The sequence below is a fragment of the Corvus kubaryi genome, unplaced genomic scaffold (assembly GCF_017639235.1).
Source record: "Corvus kubaryi isolate FWS band 111438036 unplaced genomic scaffold, C.kubaryi_AGA036_p1.0 72, whole genome shotgun sequence".
Lineage (NCBI taxonomy): Eukaryota > Metazoa > Chordata > Aves > Passeriformes > Corvidae > Corvus > Corvus kubaryi.
The window spans coordinates 34,824-47,144 of NW_024582060.1; the positions used below are offsets into that span (position 1 = coordinate 34,824).

The 12,321-nt window shown below is 48.9% G+C and overlaps 1 protein-coding gene across 6 annotated transcripts in view; it reads right to left on the reverse strand.

The window, feature by feature from the left end:
• The window catches only part of WASHC1 (WASH complex subunit 1), a 42,192-nt gene that overhangs the window by 1,709 nt on the left and 28,162 nt on the right, over positions 1-12,321 (reverse strand). For all 6 annotated transcript variants that reach the window (XM_042050303.1, XM_042050307.1, XM_042050305.1 and 3 more), the window contains 8 exons: positions 9,558-9,669; positions 8,692-8,838; positions 4,028-4,164; positions 2,969-3,104; positions 1,697-1,901; positions 1,053-1,217; positions 674-832; positions 15-83 (listed from right to left, as the gene is read on the reverse strand). In XM_042050303.1, coding sequence (XP_041906237.1) covers positions 15-83; positions 674-832; positions 1,053-1,217; positions 1,697-1,901; positions 2,969-3,104; positions 4,028-4,164; positions 8,692-8,838; positions 9,558-9,669 — 1,130 coding nt within the window. The remainder of the gene's footprint in view (positions 1-14; positions 84-673; positions 833-1,052; positions 1,218-1,696; positions 1,902-2,968; positions 3,105-4,027; positions 4,165-8,691; positions 8,839-9,557; positions 9,670-12,321) is intronic.

A 12,321-nucleotide genomic window follows, 5' to 3' on the forward strand; every position in this document is an offset into this window, starting at 1 on the left:
CTACAGGACAGTACCTTTGCGCCTCAGCACCAGCTTGTTGAAGAGGTCTGACATCAAATCTCCACCTTGTCCCGTAGCTCTCACTGAAACAGAGCAGAACAAGTCAGTGAAAAAGGATTAGTCTGAGCCAAACATTATGGAAAAAGCATTCCCCTGCAATACTGCCTTGAGATTAAAGAAAAAACTCCAAACCTCGAATTTTGTATGACACCCCAAAACTATAATCCAGTTTCAGGTCAGGAAAACACTAGGCACAGCAGGATTAATGGCATTTTCTGGGGAAATCCAAGAGTGGAATTCATTGAGGGGCTGTGCATTTGCAGTCTCGTTCTGCCAAAGCAGCTCAACAAGCCACTCCCCAGCTTCCTCAACCAAGGTGCTTAAATTGGTTCAGCTCTGTTCCACTTGGCCCCCAGGGTTTCATTTGTGTGCCTGGTCCTGTGCATCACATGTGAAACTTCTCCACAAGCCCTGAGACAGATGCCCTTCTGGCCAGTGGGGTTTAGCAAGTTCACAGAGCTCTGGCTGAGTGGTGAACACCTGAGACCTACATCAGCCTGTGAGCAGAAATGCTTTGTGAGTTCACTGTGCTCCTGACTAGCCCACCTGCTCCCAGACCCACACCTCTGCAGCCTGAGCATGGAAAAGCAGTTCTGCCAAAGAGCCTCAGCACCTTGTTCTTGTTCCTTCTGCTTCTTTTTCTCCAGCTTCCTCTCCTTGACACTGCGAAGGTTGGCCTTCCCAATGCCCCCAGCTTGGCGGATGGACTCCAGGAGACTAGCACGCCCAGTAGAGGGGTTCACCACCTCCTTCGGGGCTCCTTGGACCAGAGCTGCAGGGACAGGAAGGACAGGCAGCAGACATGGGTCAGTGCATCAGCTACAGGCCCAGCCAGATTCCCACGGGAAGGGCTACTCCAATACCTTGACAGCATCTCTTCCCACTGCAGCTTCCCCCCTCTGTTGGAAGGCTGGGAAGGCACAGGGGGTTCCCCAAGGACACAGGCTGAAGGCAAGGAGGCTGGTGCAGCTGTGGAGGAGCCCAGCCCTTACCTGCAGGCACTGTGTTGCTGCTCTCCTCGCTCGCTGTCTGGGCCGGTTCCGAGGGTGCTGTGGGCTGGGGCAGGGGCGGCGGAGGAGGCACCGGAGTTGGCATAACAGGAGGTGGTGGGGGAGGCGGAGGGGGAGGAGGTGGCAACAGCTCAGCATCTTGAAGATCTGAAAGATGAAAGAAGTTGCATCTGAAGAGTCCCATTGAGAGCTTCAGCTCAGACATTCGAAAACCTCAGCAGCAACAGATCAGAGTCCTCAGCACCTGCAGTGGAGCACTCCCACCCCGCGCACCATCTCTTAACAGCAGGCAGGGCCAAGGCAGAGTCTGAGATTCCCCTACTCTCCCTCCCCAGCTGCACCCCACTCGCACAAGGGCATCCCACTGGGCTGACAGGAGCCCAGTCCTTGCACACTGTTCTCCCTCCTCCATGCAGAGAGGGGGAGAGAGGTAAAGGGACTGTAGTCAGGCCAGAACTTGAGCAGGGTGCAGCTTTCACTCAGGCCTAAGCCAGAAGTGCAACATCTGTCATCCATCTAACATCCATCTTAAAATTTCTACCAAGGGACTTTCTGCCTCATCTCCACTTTCTAGCAATCCCTGCCTTCCTCTTTCATAGGGTCCTGGGATCAGGGATTGAAAATACCTTGTGGCAAAGGCTCCACCGACTCTGTGTTGAAAGTAGGCAGCTCTGGAATAGCACTGCTGGGGGCAGAGGGTGCAATGCCGGGGCCCAGGTCAGCGCTGTACATGAGATCTGCAGCAATGCCAGGCAGGTCTGGCAGGTAGGAGGGAACATCAATCTCAGGGACCTGGCCCAGATCTGGCACATAGAAGTAATTTTCAGCAACCTAAAGAAACCCAAACCAACAAGATAAGGCAGTGACTATGTGCTTGCTGCAAACAGGGGAATTGCAGGGAACAGTCAGGGCAGCAGTCAGAGCTGGGCTGGTGTACCTGGGTACATCAGCTACTCCTACATCTCTATGTTCAGAGGCTACGTCCTGCAGACCAGCCTTGGGAAAGGCAGACTGCAGGAGGAGGAATCTTCTTAGTAGCAAGTGAACTCTGAAGGGTTCATGCACTAACTGCTGCACCCCACATAAACCAGTCCCTTCTCCAGAAGAGGACAGTGTCTGAACCATTTCTGAGATTAAAATGCAGGAGAAGCATAACCTAGTAGTTACAGGCACTTGCTTTTGTGTTTAACACGCAGGCAACGCAGTAGCGATGGCACACTGTGAATAAAGGCTTCGTTCACTATATACATTATATTCTTCAGTCCAACATGATGAGCAAATGATTCCCAGGCTCCTTTCCCCAGTCCCAAATGACACTCCAGAAAAGCTGGTACATCCCAGGTACAGCCTCTAGAAGGTGATCAGTCACATGTTGGGGCAACTGGGTTGGGGCACTGCCTGCCCCATGTGTGCACCAAGCACAGCCCTTTGCTCAGTCTGGCTAGTCCTTCTGTTTGCACCAGCAGGCACCCCTTCCCAGCAGGAATGATGGGGATCACACTTCACCCCAGGGACCTTCTGGCAGTGGCACCTCACACTCAGACTCCTCATGAGGCTCAGGAGTTGGCACAACAGAGCTGATCAAGTGATGGATCCTCCAAACTCCCCTACAGCCCTAAGGTCAAGCAGCAAGGTGAGTAAATATCCCATTACTCTCCTTTCACCACTCAACAAAGGCTTGAGCAGAGAGAAACACCTGCCAAGTTTGAGGCTTTTGTCTCACCCATCAAGCTCACACCAGGACCTCAAGCACAAAACCAGGCACGATCCTTTGGATAATTGAGGTACTCTGCAGCCCCATAAGGGGCTATTCTCCTACCTGCTCACCGTCCTATTGAAGCCCTCTCTTTTCAGAGAGCTGAGCACAACCCTCTGAAGTGTAAGCAGCTGCATCTCACCTGTCGGTCCAGCTGTCCCCTTTTGGTGATGGAGAGAGGTGCATCAAAGAGCTTCTCTTCTGTCTCTGTTTCCAGAGCCACATGGGTCTTGGTCACTGCTCCAGCCAGAGGATCCAGGAACACATACTTCTTGTACCTAAAGGCAGAGAACAAGTATTTTAGTGATGCTGCCTTGAGATCCAAGGCCAGAAGAAACAGTGTACACAAGAAGGCCTTGGAGGCAGAGACCTGACTTATAAAGATCAACATGTTGGGCCTTCCAGGTTCCTTCTTTTAGGTCCATTTTACCACCTTTCCCCTCTGCAACCAGGAGGTAACCAGCTCCCCACCCTGCCAGTGCAGCCTCCAGACTCATTCTAAAGCAAAGCCCCACTGCAGTAGAACCATGACCAAGCTCTCCTCTTTCCACCACCAGGCCTGAAACCATCCTACAGCCCACAGCAGGACACGGGTGACTTGACACTCAAGATCCAGGATGACAGACAAAAAGGAGAAATGATCCATGGCTCAGGAGCAGAAAGAGACGGTCCAGCAGCTGAAAGCTCAAGGGCTTAAAGTAACTCTTCAATAAGAGCAGAATGAAGAACCATGAGGCAAAGCCCAGTGGGAAAGGAAACTGCAGTGAGGGAGGTGGTGGAGACATTAAAGCAGCAAAACCAGTAAAGTAATGGTGTGAGGAATTGTCAGGAGAAGAAGCAGTACCTAGGTTGGCACAGAGGCCAAAGAAGGGCAGGAGTGACACCACATCTCAAGGCTGGAGAGAAATTACAGAGGAACAATAGGAAGAACTAAGCAAAAGGAAGTGCAAAATTGGGTTGAATGCAGGTGAGTAGAGGATCAGGTGTGGACAAAATAACTGCTTCCACCCAAGGGAAAGAGCAGGGAAAGCAAGGTTCCCAGCTGGAAGGCAGCGGAGAGGTACCAAACCCTGTCCCATCAGGAGCCTGATAAGTAACATCCCCAGGAAAGCGAGCAGTTACTGCTACCCCTGGGGAAGGGAAAGCTCTGCTGAGGACAAGCAGGGGCAGGTGAGCAGCGCAGCACTGCTCCAGCTCTCACAGGTTCTCGGTGGTATTGAAGAGTAGCAGGGAGCTGAGGGAGCTGATGTTCCTGGGAAGGCTGCCAAGGCCTTCTTCTGCTTCATCCTCCTGGTGAATTTTGGTGCTCACGCACACAGGGAAATACTTGAGCTTTTCCTGCAAGAAGACAGATAAAAGGTGGTAAGACACTAGAACTACAGTTGCTGAGGCAGCTCTCCCCAGCAACCACAACCCACACTGCTGGATGCACTGTATGGTCTGGGAACCCTACTGCTCCCTCTCTACTTCTCCTTGAGCTAGGAAGCACGTGGACAACATTGCAACCCCACACTCGTGAGAAATCTCAGCAGTTCAGACTCCTGGCAAGTGCTTTTGGTGCCGTGGATGGGTCATGTTGAACAGGGGTTACTGTGGCAAGGATCCACCAGAATAAAACCACCACTCCAGCTCTGAAGTCAGAGGCAGGGATCAAGCACCACAGCCTAAAAGGTTTTTGTTACAGTGTCTCCAATTACAACACCTTTTCATGCAGGCGGAGTTCCCCACACATCTCTATTACCTCCCCTCCATTGCCTTCACTTGATGTTTTAAGAGCTGTGATCCCAGTGGTGGGGTATGCAGGGAAGGCAAAGGAGAAAGAGGTTAGGAAAGAACAGAGTGCCTGCACTAGGCAAGAGATCAGGCAGAAAGGAGTGCGCAGGGTGGAGCGTGTGCCAGATGGTTTTGCAAAGCCTGAGGGATTTGCAGGAGTTTTCAACTCTAATGAACTGAAATCTTCTCTCTCTCGGTTCTAGAACTTCATGTGTAATATACAGAGCTCCCTTTCGAAAAGGACTTATTACATCTGAACTGCCTGACTTTTACAGAGCACAGGAATTGCCATCCCTCATCAGACCAGTGTTTCAGCGGGCGTGACAGTGCCCACTGCCACATGCTCTGGGATATGAAGCTCAATGCCCACAGCACTCTGCTCTAGAAGGATGAAAGGCATTAGTTCCTGAAGAGAGACAGTTTGGGATGAACAAACCTCTGCCTCAGACCCCTCTGTAGACCCCTCCTCAGCCCCTTCACAACTCTTTACTATTCTTTCTTCACAACTAGGGCAAGTAGCAGCTACAAGGCAGGAAGTGTTCATACCAGGAGAAACCCAGAGCATTTTGTCAGGTTAAATAAGTGGCCACTCCTGTGGTTTTCTTCTGCCACCAGAAAATGACCATTCCAAATACTGTCCACAGCTTCCTACTGCCTCACTACTTCCAGCATCCCTGCACCACCCCATTCTCTGAGTCCCTCTTCCCTCCTTGTATTTGTATGGGGGAAATGGAGACCACTGGTGGTTCAGTTTTAAGACCACATCTCAGTGACACAAGCAGTTCCTGTTGATTGAAATTTCAGTCTTGAATCTGGTAGCCAGAAATCCAAGGAAATGGCTTAGTCACAGCTCAGTTAATCCACTAAGAGTTTATATAATGCTCTGAGACTAAAAAATGCTATAAGAAAGGACCTGGAAGGTTTTGATTTAATTCAGGTTCCAACTTGTGAAAAATACACTGAAATTAACACCTTCTATTTTTTTATAGAAGCAAATAGGCAAAAAGATATAAATCGTTATTTAGAGATTGTAGAAGCAGAGACTCAAAAATAAAAGTTCTTTTGATCATTAATATTCATTTCCCAATGTTTAATTTTTTTAGGCATGAGGGAGTATTGGCTTTTTTTGCTAGAACTGTTCAGACACACTTAGCCCTCAAGTCATATATATATATTTTTAATTGTCTCTTTGTAGATTTCAGTTAGCACTGGAAGATTGTGCATCACTTTAAGGGTGTAGTGAGAAAGCAACCATTACCTACACTTACTTACAAGACTCATCTAAGGCAGTTATAAAAGCACTAAGCATGAGTATTCTGAAACATGAAATATAATCCTTTAAATTTAAATGCCATCAAAGTGCTAATCTTATTTGAATATCTAGATCTGTTCTGAAATTTGGAACAACTACATGCTGTCAAAAATACCCTGCAACTGTGAATTCCAGAAGTTAAGGTGCCGTTTAAAAATTAGTTTTCGTATAGGAACATTAGGTTCTTATGCCAAAGTTTGGCAACCTTGACATACTGAAGTCATGGGGGGGGGAGGGGGGGTGCTTGAATGCTCAAACACCCCAGCCTGGGGTCTGGCACCTGGCAGGATCCCACCCCCAAGGACACTGCATTTTCAGGTGGTTTTCTTCCTAAGAACCTACAGTTAAAAATATATAAAGTCATTCTGGTTCTTCAGTTTAATTAAACACACACTATTACAAAGGGAATTGGTGTGATGCACCAGAAATCCCACTCCCCCCACACCAAAGGAGTGCTGAGGCCAGCTGGGAAAGCACTTCAAGATGAGCAAGTGACAAAAACCTGGTTTAGCCTCCACATGCCTATGGTGGGCTCTGGGAGAGGCAGAATTCACAAGGACATGCCAAGCCTAGCAAGGTTACTCCAGCAGTGGATGGTATCTTTTGCTTGGACTTCTTCCAAAGCCCAGGCAGACCATGTCTCCCACCCTGTTTTCCAGTCTCCTGAGTGGCATGTGCAGCACCCAGACACAGCTCCCACTACAAAAGCAGTACCCAGCGCCTGGGAAGCCCCACAGGGCTGCAGCCAGCTCCCGGCTGAGCCCTGCCTTGCTGCCACCACTGCAGTGTGCAAAGCAACTGGCTTTCCAGTCTTACCACAAGCACTGTGTTTCTTACCCTTACCAACCTAAACAGCATCCTCTAAACAGCTGAGTTTTCACTTGCTTGGGGTGGAGGGGGCAAGAAGAAATTCCAAGGGGAAAGCATTTTAAAATAAACTGCAGAACAACAGACATTTCCAACTCAGCTGCTTACCCCCCAGAGCAAAAACCCTAAAGGCTGAGCACAGGCTGCCACCACTTCCCCTCAAACTGACCTGAGCAGAGTTTGCTCTCCTGATGAGGTGGTGTGTGCACGTGTGCAAGTGCAGTTTAGTAAAGGCCATTGCAACTGCTCCCAGCAAAGAGGCTCTCGTTAGAAGTGAAAACAGGCAGTGAGTCTCTGATGAAAGCCCTGAATAATTGAGGAGGGCATAAATGCAAACATTAGACTTCTCCCTGTCACGTTTCATTACTGCAAGGCACATCAGGCTCTGGCTCAGCTATGGCCGAGAAGGGCCTGTCCCCCTGGAAAGTGGTTGGAGCTTGGCCACACTGAGCCCCACTCAGCACATCAGTCCCTCCATCCTTCACCAGCTGACAGCAGCATCCCCCCACCCCTCAGAGGAGCTGCAGGAGCTCATGTGTGTGATCTTGGCAAGAGTGACAACTGCTGCATGAGGCAGACTCAGCAAAGCCAGAGAAAGACCAACAGTCCCAAAGGAGGATCAAAAGATGGGTTGCAAGAGGGGAGCAAACATCCCCCAGGGCCTGAAACAAAGTCCCTGTGATGATGGCAGCTTTAGTCACAAAGGGCAGAACATGGCAGTGGTAGAGAGACTGACTGGGACTGGAAGAGGTGGCATCCCAGGCAGACGGCTGTGGGGAATGGCATGCGGTGCTTACTGGAGCCAGCAGGCCAGTTGAACAGGCACACCATTTGTTCTTTGTGGGACACTCCTTTTTAACAGCTGATGTTCTTCTCAATCCCTTCCCTGTGCAAGGGGCTGTACTTTGGCACCAGCCCTTCAGGGGGGGAACCCATCTCCCTGTTCACTCCCTGCCTGCCTGTGCTCCCCCCACACTCCAGTGCAATGGGGCCACCAGCCAGACAGCAGCACTTGCTGGCCTCCCTGCCAGACACCAGCAGGTCCCATGAAGCTCTGCTTGTGCTATTGGCAGGACTGGAAGGAAGCAGGAACCCTGCTCAAGTTTGCCAGCTGTCCATTGGGCCAGCAATCCTGCTTCCTTGGCCTGGTTGAAATATTCATAACTACCTCGCTGTGTGAGGTCTCAACTCCATTAACACTCAGGAAAATTTAGCATGATAAATTATTCAGTGGCAGCTTTATTTTTGGCCAAGTCACACAAGGATGAAGAAGGAAGTCTCCTTAGGAGAAAGGAAAGCAGGGAAGTTGTCAAGTTGATCCTTAACCTGCTAGGAACAGCACATCTGCTACTCCTGACACACACATACACTGCAACTTTTAAACTTCAAGCATGGCAACTCTTCCTCCTCTCCTTCCAACCCAGGGACAATGCCTAAGTGCAATGATTTCCTGAGGCAGAAAAATGCTCTAATGAAAGACTCCTTTTTCTCCTGACACACTCACAAGGCTTCTTACCTTTCCCCCCTCACCAGAACTTACATCAGAGCCTTCAGAAACTATTTCTGAAACAACTATGAGCCTGATCCCAGCTGCCTCACTATGCACAGCCAAGCCTTAAGATCAGGCAGCATCACCCACCAACACTGCTGCAGGAAACAGAAGCATTTCAGGAAATGGAACTGCTCCAGAGACCTGGCAGTTGACAGCCACCTAGACAGGCTCTTGTACTGACATGGCCCTCTCCAACTGGCATCTCCACAAGCTCCCCAGCCTGACCTCACACCCTCCCCACTGACAGACCAAAGGAAAATATATTCTACTCCCAGCCTATGTCCCAAAGCCCTGGCCCACTTTGTCAAAGAGATTAACAGCCTCTTTGCTTGTCCTTCCCAAGGTCTGTTCTCCTCCTTACCTGCAAAGCTCTTTCATCCAGCATTCGGTGTTTGCTCTGAATCTTGTGTCTTGGCCATTTCTGTTTAGCTGGGTCTTCTGCACCAGCAAAAATTGAACTGTACTCCTGCAGCCGTTCAGGGGCTGGGTACTTGGCACTGGAAAATACCTATGGAGAAACAAGGAGGGACTGAAAAATCCCAACAACTAGGCAATCCTACAATACAGAAACACATGGAGTGGAGTAAACATGCAATCTATGCTGCCAGGGGGAATGGACAGCCTTGGAGTCAACAGGCTCCTAAGGGCTATGTGCACAGACCCAAACACGCATGGGCTGCCACTTCTGAATCTGAAACTGCCAGAGCTTTTCTTTCTCTCTCTCCAAAAGTACTAGGAGATGACTGGCAAAAAGGCTTCCACTGGCAGGAAAGGAGTTGGAAAGGCTATAAAATGGAGCAAGAATGGGGAAAGAAGGATTTTCACCAGTTTTACACGGCTCTATGGGATTAAGATACACTAAGGGGAGTCTCTCTAACAGCAGCTTTCATTCAAATAACCAAAGTGTCTATGAGCCTGAAGTGTGAGAGCGTTAGGCTTAGCTCAGCACAGGCCTTCTCTCTTTCTCAGGAAGCAGCTGGGACAGAAGCCTATAAAGGCTACATAAAGCCTGGAGCTGTGTGGCTCATGGGTCTAAAATTCATCAGTTAGCCAAGTCAGGAACGGGATTCTCATCACAATCCTGCTCAGCAGCAAGCCATGGAGAGGTGAGTGGGCAGCAGCTGCAGCAGCTGCAGCAGCTGAGCACCTTTTCTTCTCCAGAGCTTACATCAGGAGTAAAGAAAGAAGAAAGAAAAGAGGCCATGCAGCCTTCATTGAAGTCACTACCTTAATAGCCTTCTTGCTGCCCTTTATCTTCTCAATCTTCACCTGGGCGAGTGTGACTCTCTCCCCAATTGCCTGGAGCTGTGCCCGGCTGGCCTCCACCCGCTGAGAGATTCTAGGAGGCAAGAACATTTCTTAAGCTGAAGAATCCAGAACAAGTTGGGGTTTTTTTGCAACAGCCAATGCCCAGCCCCTCAGAGAAGGATGTGAATCTCAGGGGACTGGGTTGTTTCACAGAGCAAAACAGTGTTGGCTGAGATGTGCTTGTATCCATCCTATTGAGAGCTTTAGGTACTCCAGCATAAAGTAGGATTAGTCCATGACTCACAGCATGATGTTCCTGTGGCTGTTTGAGGCACAGAAAGATAGAGAACTGGCAACAGAAACAGTGTTGATAACACAGGGATGTTTTGGTTATTGCTGAGCAGAGCTTAGACAGAGTCAAGGCCTTTTCTGCCTCTCACCCCACCACAAGGAGTTGGGAGGGGACACAGCCAGGACACCTGATCCCAACTGACCCAAGGGATATTCCAGACCATATGGCATCATGCTTAGCATACAAACTAGGGAGAGTGTTGGCTGGGGTCCACTGCTCGGGGACTGGACAGGCTTCATCTGGTTGGTGGTGAGCAATTGTTTTTACTTGCATCACTTGTCTTTCTTGCGTTTTATTTCTCTTTTCTGTTATTTTCATTTACATTACATGATTGTTTTATTTTATTTCAATTATTTAACCGTTCTTATCTCAATCCATGAATTTTCTCACTTTTACCCTTCCAGTTCTCCTCCCCCCCACCCTGCAGGGAGTAGGGTGAGCAAGGGGCTGTGTGGTGCTTGGTTGCCAGCTGGGGATGAACTATGCCAAGAGATCAGCATCAGAATGCTTTGGGACTGAGGTGAAAAGCACTCCGTGGCAGCAGGGGAGAGCAGTCAGTGGTTAAGTAGCTCTGCATTCACATTGTCGACATATTCCTTTCCCACCTGGCAGCCAGGGACACAACTGAAACTGCCTCCATGCTGTGCACAGGGGCTGCCGTGCTGCTGGAACTGTCTCACAGGTCCAACCAGAGCTTAGGAGGGATGCTGGGAGCAGGCATCAGCTACAGGTAACGACGGGGTCACCTTCTCAGGAGAGCCCTCCTTCCCCATGCATAACTGGCAGGTTCTCCCCAGCTTCAAGGTCAAAAGCTGAAAAGTCTTCTGAATTTTCACCCCTCCAGTGAAGCCAGGGAAGAATATTTTTATAGCTACATAACCCATTAGGAGAGAGAGCACCCCACTTCAGCACTGTTTTGTAGCAATGAGTTCCATCAGACCATTCTGTGCCTGTAAAAATCAATCTCAAGTACTGTCTTTAAGTTTCACCAGGAGTCTCTCTTTGCTTTTGAGGAGAGAGCTCTCATGCTCTTTTTCTGCTCTGTCTGTCTAATTCCCTTCAGTAACAAATTTGAGATCAGCAGTGATCCATGATTCCCAATTTCAAACTGTACCAAATCCATCTTTTCCTGTATTTTCACTTTGGGCAGCACAATCCCTATTATAGTATAGAAGTATAAAGCCCCCCCTCAATGTAGGTAGTGAAAAACAGTAAGTACAAGCAGCCTATTCTCCTTGTACCATTCTGAAAAAAACCACCCCACTTTCTCTAAACAGCGTCAAGTATTTCTGTTTGTTTACAGCCATGCTCTCCTCTTCCTCGAGGCATGAAAAATCCTTCCTGATGCATATGGCATGATAGCACACAGCCTGTTTCTACCTTATTCTGTTTGGAGTGGGAGATGAGCAAAATTGAACCTCATGAGATTCTCCCTCTCAGAATTATTCTCCATTTCCCCATCCTTTTATTTTAAACACAGTCTAACAGCTTGTATTTTGTACCAACACTGAGTACAAATCTGTTCATGATTTCCTTCCCACACCCTCCTTCTGCCTCAGTGGAGTAAGTCCACATCACTTACACACTTGATAAGTTCTCAGAGTAGTTTCTGTTGTTCCTTTCAGTGCGCATTCCCTGGCACCTGTCTGCAGCAAATTCCATGTGTCATAGGGCTGTCCCATTGCCTTGTTTTGTTCAAGTGTGAGATGCCTCTGAAGGACCCAAATCTTCCCTAACTGCTCTCACCAGCAAATTTTCCCACCTCACAGTTCACCTCTTTTCTAGAAGTTTCATAATTGTATTGATTGACACTATTTCCAGTACTGCTCCTAGGGGCATCTGGCTATTTTTATTTCCCTTCAAAGCTGAAAAAACCTAGCTATTTATTTCTGCTTTGCTGCTCTCCTTCAAATCAATGATGCAATTTTCTTTCTCACCTGTGAGTAGACCTCTCTCCTAGAAGAACTTCACAAAGCTTTCCTGAAGCTCCAAATAAAAGCAAGGTATCAACTGCCTTTTAGCCAGTACCCTGCTGACTTCCAGACACAGTTTTCAGGATCTGACAAGGCACATATTTCTCTCCCAGAAGGAAGTGCTAAGCAAATAGTTATGCAAGCTCAGGCCTAGAAACCAGTAAGTGTTCTCCTCCCTTTCACTCCATGAATGTGAGTGGGTCCAGTGAGGCAGTCAAACACTTCCCTCATTCCCCTTCCTGCCCCACATTACGCCCAGTGCTTCACCAGGTACCAATCTCTTCCTCTCTCTTCCCTCACTCAAAGAAAAAGAAAAAAAAAAGGCAGAAGACATCCATCCCCACTGCCCACCAAATATAATCAGTAACAGGAGACAGTACCAGGCAGACAGCCCACTCCCAGCACAAGCTGGGGAAGC